This window comes from Corvus moneduloides, chromosome 14 (assembly GCF_009650955.1).
Source record: "Corvus moneduloides isolate bCorMon1 chromosome 14, bCorMon1.pri, whole genome shotgun sequence".
NCBI lineage: Eukaryota > Metazoa > Chordata > Aves > Passeriformes > Corvidae > Corvus > Corvus moneduloides.
In genome coordinates this window covers 4,661,928-4,676,627 of record NC_045489.1, presented here as the reverse complement: position 1 = coordinate 4,676,627, position 14,700 = coordinate 4,661,928, and the positions used below count along the sequence as shown (strand labels likewise).

Below are 14,700 nucleotides of genomic sequence, written 5' to 3'. Positions count from 1 at the left end.
GTTTTTGTCCCTTAGGGTCAGGGGGAAGAAACCAAGACTAAATCCCAATTCAGCCTCGAGGACAGCACAGATAACCTCTCTACTTCAACACGCTCAAAGTCAAACTAAGACAAGCAAGTAGGCTGAAACATTTGTTTACTGAACCTGTTCAGGCATTAAAATTGATCACTTAATTAAATTTAGTCTTAAGTTACACTAACATGAATTTGATTAATTGAACCAGTAAGGAAGCTATAACTAATTGCTAATTAGATACCCCACCAATATATGACAGTAATTACTTCATCAAAACATGAATCACACAGTCCTGACTTGGAAGAAGCATCTGCTTGAATGTTCAACTACTCCAATAATCATTTAGCTCAGGTTTCATCTATTTTTAAATTCAAGAAGATTTCCCCAGGTTGAAGGATTTTCATCTCTGTGCTGATGGATAAATTAGCTAAACTTGGGCAATAAAACTAACATAAACTGACTACAAAAAAAACGAAGTGTCATCCTGTACATGCCTAAAAGGATTCAGACAGCACCTTAGAAAGTCTCTAATACCCAGAAGTGTCACCTCAGAGGTTCACAGGGTGCATGCTCACAGCAATAAGAGAATTAACAGCATCCGGCTCAGCTTTTCCAAGGTTTAAAACCCTGAAAGTGACAAGGGATATGACAGGAAACAGAAGCTCCCTCCACCCACATTCCCGATCCAAAGAACAAGGTATCTGAGACAGGCATGGAGGTCAGCTGGGGTACAGATGAATTCCTCACTTAGCAAAAAAAACCAGGTATGTTCTTATAACAGGGGGAAGTAAAAAAAAAACCCCAAAACAAAGTTGCAGGGATCTTACTCTGATCCATAAAACACCAAATGGACAGATAAAATATCATCGACTGTGAAACTGTTCTAGCTCTTTAAAAAGACTCAGTTCCTACCCCACAGAACCCCGTAACAAAGTTATTCCAAATTTCCTTTAAAAAATATAAAACTAGAAGAAATCAATCTCTCTGAAGCTGTTTCAAGAGTGAAATAAAGCACCACAAGCACACAGCTGATGGAGGCATCAGTAATGGATTTCCCATCATGAAACTTAAGAAAAATGTCCTTAACTCAATCATAAGCACTTTCACCAACCCCTTACTGGACTGATCTGCACATTTACAGCTTCTCTTCTGTGAAACTGGGATGGCAAAAGTAAACAGCATTTCATGAATTTTACAACCAAGACGAAAAGTAACAGCAAACACTGACAGACTATGTGAGAGTAAAGGAGAGAACAGCTCATCTGATGTGCCATATACCCCCCCGAATTTACTCCAGAGTATCTCTCTTCATCGAACCTCTGGTTTACCCAGAAGAGCAATAATTCAGGTGAAAAGTGGCACTTACTTGAACTCAAAAGCTTTCCTTCAAATGGTCACATGAGATAGGAAGAAGTCAGGAAAAAAAGAAAAGAAAAACTAAAAAAAGCTACAAAAAACCCCATGACTCACAAAGTCTTGTTCTCTATCCTGGTGAGCAAAGCACAGGAAAAGCTGATAGGGTGTCAACATGGTTTATTTTCAGGATAAATTAGAAAGGCAATAACAGGCAAATGCATGCAGGTGAGACACACAGAATCACATCCTGTCAGCCTTAAAAGACTTTTATCTCAGTGTCTCCAGGCTATGTCATGCCAGATGGTGTAAAAATCCATGAAAAATACCAATTTTGATGTTTCCTGCACAAGTATCTCTCCCCTTGTAATACCAAAAACTAAAAAAATGTGTCAAGTGTTGCAGTTTCTCTTAAACAACTTTTAGTTCTTCTGCATTTAATTTCCCCTCAGTATCACTAAAGGGATTTTAGTACAAGTATGAGGAATAAAGGGATTGAATGTAAAACTGATTATTTGTATTAGATGCTGTGGGAAAGGAAGCTGAGTGTCTCCTACCATGTTAACTCCCTCACAGGGGATCTTAATCCCTGACAGAACACAGGTCCAGAGATTGCCACCTGCACAGGGGGTACAGGAATCCAAGCTGACATCAATGGGGTGAGCAAATTCACAGCACACAAATGTCAGCATGAAACCACGTCCTGTGCCATGTGTGATGTGTGTCCACAGGGGAACACCCAGGGAATGGCCACGGCATGTGCTGGAAAGCCAGAGCAGGACAACACAGGCTTGAGCGACCACCAGCTCGTAGGTATGACCATCCTGTAGCCAAAATTTGGCCATGGAATCCATGAAATCCTCACTGATCTTCAATATATGGCTACCAGGGGCTCGGCTGGACAGGTCTGCAGTCTCCCAAACCGCACTAGGTTTGAGAGTGAATCTCCACTGAAAGGCATAAAAGGAGCACAGCCCGCAGAAAGGTGAACCTATTGCTTAATAGCTACCAACTTTGAAAGAAAACAGCATTTATCTACAACTGTGGCTTCGAAGTTTGAAGACAGAGATAAATGGATGGATTACCTGGTAATTATTTTGGTTTTGTGACAGCCTCAGTTGACTTGAAGATGTAAAATGAGGAGAAAAGGTACTTCTGGCTGCATTTGCAGTGTTATAAATCGTACTGGATGTTGTGTGCAATGAGGTCCGTGCAGGCAGGTGGAACTCTCTGCTGTGGTAGAGGAGATTGTCAGGCACATCCCTGGCACTGCCCACCTGTGCCCCACAGCTCCCACTGCGGCCCGGCCCAGCCGCGCTTTGGTTGTCCCCGCGGCCAGAGCCGCCGCCCTCACAGTATCTGGAGTAGCTCTGGATCTGCGCTCCCATGGAGGCCAGCTCCTCCTCCCGGGCGTACTCGTCATCCACGTCGCCCGTCTCCATTGCGATGGACAGGCAGCTGCCTTCCAGAGAGGGATGTTTCTGCGTTGTGCTCCCCGCCACGAGCCTCTGGGGCTGGTCTGTGACCGCCAGTGAGAACACCTCGCGGATCTCCAGGTTCTGGGTGCCACACCCGGGGTCCCTGGGGTGAGCCCTTGGCCCGGGGGGCACGTGGGACGCCAGGGCTGCGTGCTCGGGTTTGTGCAAGCGCTGGCACGCCAAGGGCTCGGCCTTGCAGGGCCTGTGGCAAATCATGGGTTTCTGAGGTAACACCAGCTCCGCCGTCTGCACTGAGGAGCCGCCGTAGCTTTTCTTCGTGTGACTGTAAATGGAGTTTGCAGAATTGAGCACGCTTGTTTGCCTGGACAGAATAATGGTCTTTTCCCCCACTAACAGGGAGGCATTTTTACAGTGGGGTACTTGCCGTCCCAGAGGGATGTGCTGCTGCTGGAAGTCTGCGTCGCTCTTGCCCGGGAGCCGTGGAATGGAGGTTTTGTGCAGCTCTGCCACGGAGGTGTTCGTGTGCTTGGCAGCTCCCGGCCGGCCCGACGAACTGGCAGGGCTGTAGATACCAGTCACTATCACGTCGTTGTTAGAAGAGGTCCAAGAAGATTGCTGGCTTTGGGATCGAGCAATATTTACCACATTTCTCACTGCTGCTTCTGGGGGCATGGAGGGAGTGGCGGGGGCAGTCCCTGGGGGGGTGCCCCCAGATTCCACGGCGCTCTTGCTGCTCATCTTCCGCCGCTTGTTGCCAACCCACGTCTACAAACAACACCAGCAACGACAGCAAACACAAAACAAGGCGTTAAAGAAGCAGAAAAAAATTAGCAATTCCATTTTTAAGCAGATCTGATGACATGTTAAGTGTTCAAGTTGAGATCTAAGTTTACAAATATGTAAATCATGTACTGATTATGCAGTGAACATGACAGGGTGGAAATCCAGGCCTGAACAATACAGGGTAGAAATCCAGGCTTCTCCTCCTTGGGATCCACAACTCATACACAGGAGAACCCCAGTCTCAATTCCAATGCCCCAGATTCTTAAAAATCCCAAGACTCTCATGCCTCCTGTCCTAAAGTTACCCTCAAGATTTATTTCACTGACACCACTGTGACTAACGTCCGATAGGAAAACAAACATCCCTGCCATACACAATTCCACTCTACTAACCTTTTTGTCAAATTTTACAAAATGTCTAATTTGAGGCACAATTTGTAACATGCAGTAAAATGTCAGTTACTGGCCAGCTTTGCCTCTGCTGAGAGTCCCATTCTCTTGACCAATTGTAGTTAGGGAATTCATGTGCCTATTATAATCCTATCTGCAAGTGCCAGCTGCAACTTAAGTATCATTTTGCAAATAACTAATCACTGACCAAGAGTTTTATAGGAAAAAAAAGAAAAAAAAGGAAAAAAGGGGGCATTAGGAGAAGCAGAAATGAGGGGTGTAAATAAGAGAAAGGTAAGACCATGTTAAACTATGACAAATGCAGGACAAACACTGAATGTGTTTTCATTGTACTTCCTAAGCAATAAAAAGTTTAAGTGCTGCAAATCAGGGCTCAGAAAGGGAAGAAAACAGAAGGAATGATACTTGATTGCAGAAAGGGAAATGGAGAGGGAAAGGAAACACAAAGATGGAGAGAACTGCAAGGAGAGCTGGGCTGCCTCCTCTAGGACATTGAGTCAGCACAAAAATAGCAAACCAGCCCTGGCTGCACCATCAGCATCCAGATTCCTGTTACAACTGTCTGCCTGTCCCAGGAGCCTGAATCCCTGGCTGACTTTCACAGCTTCCACCACCTCAAGCTGAGAAAGTAACTTTTAATGTTTCCAGAGTGTTCTGAGGGACAGGAATCCAAGTAAGAATCTGGGAGCAGGGTTGTTATTGTCAATGTACCACTGGTAAACCAATTAAAAAACCAACCTCGACTGGTCCCACTTGTTCCTCCTCAGTGTCCAGTGCCACAGCAGCTCCTGGGAGCTCCACTACCCTTGTTATTTTTCCATCTATTGCCTCAGGATTTCTATTTCTGCTCTCGGACAACAGCCATTTTGTTGTCTAGTGTTTCACAAAGGGATTATTATTTCCCTTCCCGTGGAACTCAAAGACTCTGGAAGAGCTCCTGTTAGTACTAGGGACATTCTTGTTTTATAGGAAAAGAATGTCCTCACTGTAAATAACCATGAGGGACCACAATATTTATGATTGTGATGTGGAATACAAGTGTGACAGAGTGCATCAAAGAAATAGTTCCACAATTGTTTCCCCCCAAATATATTAATTTATAGAAACTTATTTAGCTTAAAAATAGTTTCTGAATAATGGGACCTTGCTTTGATACAATACATTACACGAAGTTTCTATAGGGCAAACCAATTTGTAATTTAATAAATAATAATTTTAAAAATCTCAACAAAAGACGAAGAACAAAAATCACTCCTGCAACCCAGGCCCCTGCTAAATTCAAGAGTCATGTGAAGATATTTCAGTGAAAACAAACTCTAAATAGGCTCACTGGGTAAAAATGAACGTCACAAACACACACTGAAGTCTGATTTAAGACCAGGATAAAGTTAGGGACTCCAGACCTCTATATATTTTACATAAAGCAATGAATGTGTATGTTTAACAAATTTGGAATGCCTCAGCACTTACCCTGACCACACTGAAATCCAGTTTAGTTTCTTGTGCACACTGTAATATGAGCTGAAAGCAATTTTTACTTTGATTTGTCATTCCATTTTCATAGTAACGCTGTAATATCCTTTGTTGTTCTACAGTAAATACAGAACGCAGATTCATCTGAAAAGAAAAGGAGATACTCTGAAAGCTGCAATAGAAACTGTTACACTTGCAGGATGCACAGGCTCTCACTTGTGCCTGTGATAACACTAAGGATTGACATGTTTTCTCTACACAATCTTTTACCAACACTCTTCCTGACTTTCCAAAAAAACCCTTTGCAGTCAGCATTGTGACAGACTCAAGCTGAACAGGTGAACTGTATGTCTGGAACAACCATGACTGCTTTTCATAAATAAATAAATAAATAGGTAAATATTACATGATATTGCTAAGTCTGTAAGGCTCTAGTTTCAAAAAAAAAGTTTCTCCCTTAAAAATATAAATGAAATAAAGGCATTAAGCAAAACAGAGAAACATCAGCAGCTCCAATACCAGCAGGTCTGTTTCATCTCCCCTAACAACAAAAAAAAGACAAAATCTGGTATAAAATAAAGGTGACTGACACGAATAAAGTTTCTGCTGTCTCCAACTACAGCAAATCCTACACTCCACAAGGTCCTTCTGCTGTGTCAGTACCGGCATTTCCAGCTGCAAAATCACAAAGATCAAGGACCAGAGACCAATTTGGGTGAAAATCACCAAGAAAGGGATTTGGGCAGCCCTGGTGCTGCCCACCCAGTGCAAATGCTCCAGTTTAGCAGAGGAGGGGCACCCATGTCCCAGGCTGAGAAAGGTTCTGCTGCTGTGACACCCCCCCCAAAGGCTGGAAATCAGGATTTTTAACAATATGTAAGGGTTGATTTCCTGGGATATAACCAATGCTGGCCACAGGACCTTGGGATGTGTTCCTGCTCCTTGGCTTTGTCCAAAGTGGTGCTCAGGAACTCAACCAGGATAAGAGGCCCAGGTTCCTCCCGGGCCAGCAGCAACTCCTTAGGTCAGTTCCCAGCACTCAGTCCCCTGAGAGTTTCACTGTGAAGGTTCAGGTGGTGACGTGGGGCAGGGCAGCACTTTGATGAACACATTAAACCAGACATTGCTTTGTTATGTGTGAAAATTCACACCCTGGCTTGGGAAAGGCAAACGATATTGTCAATATTATCAATATTACCAAGCACACAACAGAGTCCTAATGGCAAACTGGAGCTTGATGCTCTTGTTACACAGGCCAAGAATACAATGCTCTGGGTAGGTACCAGGAAAGAAGAGCCCCATCATCACAGATTTCCAAGACAGCGCCTTTCTTTGTCCCAGACAGGAGGCCACCAGCTGAGACACTGCAAGCGCCAGCCAGGAACAACCTGCATCCAATTTGGTGCCTTGGGAAGCAAAAATGTCACCAGCCACAACTTATTTTAATGCAGTACATGCATCACAATACAAAAGAATGAACCCAGGACAGGAAACCTGTCACCATCCAGCAGGAAAATAAAGGGGATGAGGGAACCATTTGTAGCCAAGCATGTTTGAAAATTCTGGATGGAAAGGAGAAGAGTTGTGATCTACCTAATCTTTGCACAAGAGCTGCTTCTAATATAAAGCAAATAAAATTATTAAGGGCTCAAAAGCATGAACAGACATCCAACTGTTTTCACATTATTCTCCAAGATGATTATACTATGTGATGGAAATAGATGTTAAGAGTTCAACAGCCCTGTATAAAGAAAGAGATTGACATCTAGAATTCGGAGTAAAATGCTTGTAGGCCAGAGCTTTGACTTCAGAGTTTACTTTCCTCTCTATGTCAACAAACAGTAGAAAAATCAGTAATTACCAATTTGCAAAAATGACTGTTTCTTTGAAATAATAGTTAAAATAGAAGATGATTTTTCAATCACAATTTTTACCTCGGTTCCCAACTCTTATTCACCCTCTCAATCCAATGCATTATTAAATGCAGCATCACCAGCTGCATTACAAGTCAGGTTTGCCCAAGTTCTTCCTCCCCCAGAACATTTATTCAGTCACAGCCAGAGCTGGGCAAAGGAGACTCTTGCTCTGAATAATCTACTCCTTAAAGAAATTTATAGCAAGCAACAGAGGAGACAATTATTAGTCCATTAACAAATCAATAAAGTTCATAATAATCTACTTTCTCAGGTTGAGAACTGCCTTCAGATCTCCCATGTGGATACACAATGATGAGGCCACCAACTGATTTATGTCACTTTGAAAGAACAGAGGAGAGTTAATTTTGTGGTTCTTTTTCCTCCTGCACGATTGGCAGGACACGGCCTCCACTTTTGTCTACTCCTCTTTCAGTACCAGTGCCGTGTTTTATTTAGCGGAGCTCAGTTCCCACAAATGACCTAATCAGAAATAGTTATGAACCTTCCATCTTTCCAGATCCAGCTGAAGTGTATCATCCCAAAGCTCCAGCATTTCCATACACAGGCTCATCACATCATGCTCTCCAAATAGTTCACCAACTGCAGTGAAGGCTCTTCCAATGGCAAGATAAATTTTGAAAGCCAGACCTGATGACCTGTGAGGGAAGACCTGTGCCAGGTCCTTGACACATTTTTTAATTATGTGGATTTCTGTATCCACGGTCACTTCTGTGTTAAAATACTTTCATTGTTGCATTTGACATCTGTAATTTAGATAAAGACAGGGTGGAGCATTTTGATTAAATCACTTGAACTTCAGATAAACCCTTGAGCATTGCATGACAGGTTTGGCCCAGCTAAGCTCAGGAGAGGTCATGCTCTGCTTTAATAACTCATTTTTGCAGTGGATTTTAATCACTCCTGAGCTACACCTGCCAACCAAAGTCCTGGTAAGATTCCTTAGTAGCCTCTGCCTTGAATCCAGTAAAGCAGAGCTCAAAGGATCCGGGCAGAGGCCATCAGAAACGGATTTAAATAAACAGATGACAGGATCCTACAGCCACAGAGTTATGAAAGCTGAGTCATAACTGCAGTTTACGTTCCAACGTGTAAACATTCAAATAAGCAGGTGAGATTTATTAAAGCTTTTGTGTCTTGCATACACCAAATCCTCTGTCAGCAGACAGCTCTGTACCATTTCCCACTGATTTCACACCAGTGTGAAGGACACTTGGCAATATTCTGTCTCTGGCAGATATTATGTCACCTGTAAAGTGCAGATGGAAACAGTTTACTATCAGCAGTTCTTAAGTGCTGATTCTGAATATCAAAAGCAGTACCCTGTGTTGAATAAACCAATTACTGGATGTTTGGGAACTCCCCTAGAAAACCACAGAGTCCAAAGCCATCCCATTAATCCAGGAAGAGCTGCCTCTGCATATGCCACCTGCAGAGGCACCAAGTTCTGCTCACTTCCCATGCCTGTCACACCTGGGAATTTACCTACACTGAGCATTCAAGCAGCTGTAGGAACATAATGTTACTGTCTCTGAGACAAATTAACACAGAATATGTTCATCAAAGGATTACACTGACTATTTTTTGGGGAAGTGTTACCTGTTCAGCATCAGTTTTCATAATTAGAACAAGAGATGAACTCTTACATTTTCTGTAACACAGGAAGTAATTTGCAAAGTGCTAAAATTACTGAACATTGAGGCAGCCACATCAGTATGAAAGGAATCAGCAGGTCACACACCTTCATCACAGACTATAATTCAAAACAACCTCAGAAACTTCCAAGCAAATAAACTCCTTTTCCCAATCTGTGCACCTGCAGAGCACTCCAGTCTCTTCAGGATTTCTCACCTTTGTCTTGAACCTCAGACTCCAAGTTAGAAATCCACATGGATTTTTATCATAATTTCATTTTGATCTTGACTGGCCAAGCTTAGCAAACATGCATGAGAGCTTTTGGGAAGCCGGGTGTCCAGCTGGTTGGCAACACATTGGCACTGAAAAGAGAGTTTGTTACAGAAAAGAACTCTGTGAAATTTAATAAAAATCAGGCAAAGCATTATGCAAACAAATTCCATGAACCTAAGCTGTATTTCACTAAAAGACAGAGGCGGCAAAGCAGTATTTAAGGATTCAACATCTGCCTGCTCTAATAAAATAAAGCAGCCTTGGCCAAGTGTGTTGGTGTCTTTGAGAGTGCAGAGAATGATCTATGACAGCTGAAAAAGCAGGTTTTCCAAGGCTTCCCTTGCCCCTGCTACTTGTCCTAGGTCAACCAACACTGGGTAACTCTTCACTCCCATGGTCTCCCACCCCTCAGCCTCCTGTGAACCCAACAATAGAAAGATGTTTTCGCTGCCTTTCTGAACTGAACACTAATTAAAAAACTGCTCATCGTAAGATCCCTCTGTTGTGTCATGGTTTGGGAGATGTAAAAGGAGTCTAAGTGCTGTCAGGCACTGGGGACACCACCAGGGTGGTGACTGATAAGGACAAAGATGGGAACTCCATAGCCTTCAGTTTGCCCCAAGGACAATTCCATGGACACCCTGCAACCGTCACCGGCTCCTTGTCAGATGACATTGAGGTTGTTCTTACAGCTGAACTTTTCAGGCTTCGTTAGCTGTTTGAGCAACTTTTCCCCCATATTCCCCTTCCATCCCTTCTGTGGGAAGAGTGAGAATGAGTGAAGAGGGGAGAGCACGTAGACCTACAGCAGTTTGCTCCTGAAGCCGCGGTTTGCCTCATGGAACAGGCGCTCAGTGCATGATCCCACAGGGTCTGCTGCAAATGCCCAGCCCTTCCACCCCAGTTACTTCATCCAACACCCAAAATTCAGGAATCTCTCTGGGGAGACCTGGTGAAGCCAGGTCATTCATTTTTAGCAACTAATGGAAACAACTCGATGTCAAGGAGTACCACAAAAGAAAGAACAGCTATAGGAAAATGGGAAAAATCACATAATCAAATAATTCAGGAGTTAGTGAGCTGTTCTGAAATTACTTGAAAGCTCTGGGGGGAAAAAAAAGATAAAGGAAAAAAAAAGAAGCATCATAAGAAGGAAAAATAATTTCTGCCTACAACGTACAGCAGTATGATCTTAGTCCCAAAAGTCTTTAAATGTTAGGACTGCTGAATCAAGTAAACATTTACAAGGTAAATCTTTATAGAATACTATGTTAATACTAATTAATTTGAAAAAGAGGAAACAAACCCATAATTATGCTCACTTCAAACAGCAATGGAAACTAGTCTTGGATGTCAAATAAATAATAAATAAATCAATTAGCTCAGAGTACAAGCCAACAGGAAGTAACTAAGTATAAAAATATTTATGGCGTAACACATTTTAAAACTGTCAGGGATTAACACAGGGTAGTAAAAGGAAACAAGCTGAGAGTTTTCTTTTTTAACTTCAGCTCCAAAGAGGCATTTGCCTAGAAAAAAGTCACCTTAGAAAGCCTATTTCTGTTTTAGTCTCTCCATCTGTAACAGGTACAACAAGAAAATCAGCACACTCCCAATTCATCTTTTTTTTGTTGCCTCCACAGATCTCCAGTGGCAAAAAATAACAAGTCTTACTGCCAATATAAATCTGAGACAAAACTGGAACTATGGTAAGAAAGCTACTGTAGACATAAATAAAACAAGACGGCAGCAGTGACACTATTCCTCCAGCTTTAGAAACTTGAATTGAAACCATCTCATTCACTTTCCACGGCTGCCAAAAACTCACCATTTTTTGCACATCCCAAATGGAAAGAAAACAATCAACCAACCACTCCCCCAACTTACACACTACATGGAGATACTGGACACACATCAAGCAACAACCTTTAATAATCTGAATTTGTAGGTTGATGCCTCTCTCCTACACAGGCCAAACCAGTTACAACCACTCACTCCAAGCACAATAGATGAGGCTGATGCTTGGGTAAGTGTAATGTACAGACCAGCTTGTAAAACTACTTTTAAATATCCGTGACTCGCAGCGTAATTGCTTCCCTCTCCACTAAGTACAGCGTTTGTAGGATTGTATTACAGTCCTACCTATAAAATGCAGCCCTTTATTAGGGACAAATTAGACAGCCCTCAGTAACTTAATAACGTAATAACCCATGACCACAACACCGCAGGTTTATGCATCCCATCCTTCTTTATTGATGCAAATGAGACTCCTGACTGCAGCTGGATTAGCCACGTGTTTTAAATAAAGCATGTACGTGTTTGGAAGACCTATGTCAGAAAAAAGGGAAGGAACATGAAAATACAGTGTTACTTTGAGCATGTGAGCTGCTTCAGGACTCCAGTTGGGAGGACACAGCACTTGGTGAGGTGTGATCTTATCCATAGTATGAGAAACCCCAGGCTAAGAGGGCAGGGGGCAGGGTTGAGGATTGCTCAGAGCAGGCAAGTGCCACACAAGCACTTCCAGGGATGAGACCTCCAGAACAGCACAGCCAAGGACACTTCCTCCTCCTCATCCTCAAACAGCTAAGGGATAAAGTGTGGCAGCACAAGGCCCCCACTCCAACCATCATGACTGGCTGTGCCTGGACCACAACAGGCCAATACCATGGAATCACAGAAGGGTTTGGGTTGGAAGGGACCTTAAAGGCCATCTTCTTCCAACACAGGCACACTGAAGCACTGGGGACACCTAGACACTAAGGACTGAGGCAACCCATGACAGGACAGGAGAACAGGCTTAAGCTTTGCCAAGGTAGGTTTAGGTTGGACATTAGGAAGAAATTCTTCACAGAAAGGGTAATTAGACATTGGAAGGGGCTGCCCAGGGAGGTGGTGGAGCCCCCATCCCTGGAGGTGCCCAAGGAAGGACTGGAGGTGGCACTCAGTGCTCTGGGCTGGTGACAAGGTGGGGATGGGGCACAGGTTGGACTCGGCGATCTAGGAGGTCTCTCCCAACCTCAGTGATTCTGAGATTCTGTGACTGAGGCACCAGGAACTGAGTAAATTAGCGATGAGAGGACCTGTGCCACTGTAGGTTTACGATCGACATTAGAAACAATTTCTCCACAGAAAAGGTCGTCAGACACTGGAAGGGTCTGCCCAGGGGGGTGGTGAAGTCCCTGTCCCTGAAGTGTTTAAGGAAAGACTGGACGCGGCAGTGAGTGCCCTGGTTCGGTGGCAGGCTGTGCTCGGGGAGCCCGGGGGTGTTTTCCAGGCTCGCTCGCTGCGATGTTTCCGTCTCTGTGACCGAGGCACCCGGGGCTGAGGGGCCGCTGCCGGGCCCGGCGCGCACGCGCACAGCGGCCCCAGCCGGCGCAAGCGCGCGGGCGCACCCCTGGCGCGCGCGGAGCGGCTGCGCGCGCACGCGCAGTTCCCCCGGAGGGTCCCGGCGCGTGCCCGGCGCTGCCCCCCCCGCCCCGCTCGGGGCCGCGCTGAGGGGGGTGGGAGGCGCAGCAGCGCCTGCGCGCGCCGGGCGGGTCCGCGCGCACGAGCCCGCGCGGGCCTCCCTCCCCCCCCCACACCGCCGGGCCCGGGGGGGGGGGGGGGGGGGCATCGCCGGCATCATCATCATCATCATCATCACCACCATCATCATCATCATCTTCTTCCTCCTCCTCCCCTCCCACCGCGCCCCTCCCGCCCGGCGCCCCGCCGCGCTCCCCCCCGGGGGGCTCCCCCGCGCTTACCGTGTAGCGCGGGGCCGGCGCGGGGGCTCCGGGCTCGGCCGGGCTCGGCTGGGTCGGTCCCGGCGTCACACAATGAAATCAGCGGCCCCGATCATTAATTCTCATCATGATCGTGACGTGCGCGCAGACAGCGGCCAATGGCGCGCTGCGATCAGCGCGGCCCGGACGGCGCCCGCCCCCGCCGCCCGCCGGGGGGGCGCGCACGGGAGCGCCGGCACCGGGCGGGGACGGGGCAGCCTCAGCGCCGGCCCCGCACCGGCCCCGGCCCCGGCCCCGGCCCCGGCCCCGGCCCCGCCCGGCGCCCCCGGAACCCGCACCGCCCCCGGGCCGCGGGGCCCGTCCGGCATCACCCCCAGGAGTGCTCCTGGAAAGCGATCCCTGAGGTTTCGGGGAGAAGGAAGGAGTCCGCAATCCGTATGAATGTCTCTTAGAGGGTGGTGCCAGGCTCTGTCCAGGGATGGGACGAGGAGCAGTGCCCATAAACTACAACAGAAGTAGTTCCACCTCAGCACGAGGAAGAACTTCTTTCCGTGGAGGGGGCAGAGCACTGGAACAGCTGCCCGGGGGAGTGTGGAGTCTCCGTGTCTGGAGACATCCCAAACCCACCTGGACGCGTTCCTGTGTCACCTGCTCCCCGTGACCCTGCCTTGGACTGGGTGATCTCCAGAGGTCCCTTCCAACCCCCACCATCCAGTGATTTGGTGGATGGCCATCCCTGTGACCCCACTGCGATGTGAAGCCTGGGCTCACAAGGAGATTGTGCCCAGTGAAACCCAAAAAGCTCCATGAAGGACCGGGGTTTCATTTGTGTGAATATTACGGTGCTCAAGAAATAAACCTTTTATTGCCCAGAATGATACATTTGGTCTGGGAAGGGAGGAAATGTCAGTGTTTCCAGGTGGGTAGCACAGGGCAGGTACCCCATGGGGCCAGACACCTCCTCGGGGCCTTGGCTGGAGCTGGTGACAACACAAACCACGCACAGATAACTTGCTGTGTCCTTACAAGGATCCAGGTACAGCCAGGTGCATTACTGCCAGCCCTCCTTCAGGCTCCATTTCCCTTCCAAAAGCAAACCTCTTCAACAAAGGAGCAGGAAGGCTGACATTGCCCACCCATCCTGATGGATTGTGTGGTAGAAATCATGTAAAATCACTGTTTATTGGCTCGGCTGTAGGAACACTGAGAAGTCTGAATCAGATTTGAGACCTGGCTGTGTTAATTACAAAACCTGTAGATGGGCTATATCCCTGCTCCAAATAGTTTCCTCTGAAAGTCATGATGTTAAAATATTAAACAGGCAATTAATTTTGTGCATTGCTTTAGTCAGAACTACCAGTAAATATTTCTGCAGGACTGAAATAAAAGGATTGCTGCTGGTTCTCTGTAGGCAGGGAGGAGAAAAGCAGACAGCGTTTATGTTTATTTTAAAATTGCACTAAGTTGTTTACATTGTTTAAAAATTTTAACACTGACTTCTGAACTAGTGGTGGCATCCCTTTGGGGAGTTGGGGCTGGGTAATCTTTAAGGTCCTTTCCATGTGAAACCATTCTATAATTCTATGGTATAGCAAACATCCTGAATTTATTAACCAGATTTTAGGGATAGTCCCTATATTTAAACCCTAAATCTTC

At 46.0% G+C, this 14,700-nt stretch overlaps 1 protein-coding gene across 2 annotated transcripts in view; it reads right to left on the bottom strand.

Annotated features, from left to right (window-relative positions):
• Positions 1 to 13,240, bottom strand: part of HDX (highly divergent homeobox) — a 41,289-nt gene extending 28,049 nt beyond the window's left edge. Inside the window, exons 1-4 of one of the 2 annotated variants that reach the window (XM_032123895.1) lie at positions 13,066 to 13,240; positions 9,260 to 9,405; positions 5,472 to 5,618; positions 2,454 to 3,572 (exon numbers count right to left, since the gene is read on the bottom strand). In XM_032123895.1, coding sequence (XP_031979786.1) covers positions 2,454 to 3,572; positions 5,472 to 5,618 — 1,266 coding nt within the window. In that variant the 5' untranslated portion in view covers positions 9,260 to 9,405; positions 13,066 to 13,240. The remainder of the gene's footprint in view (positions 1 to 2,453; positions 3,573 to 5,471; positions 5,619 to 9,259; positions 9,406 to 13,065) is intronic. The other variant, XM_032123896.1, reaches the window with a different exon arrangement.
• Between the last annotated feature and the right edge of the window lie 1,460 nt (positions 13,241 to 14,700).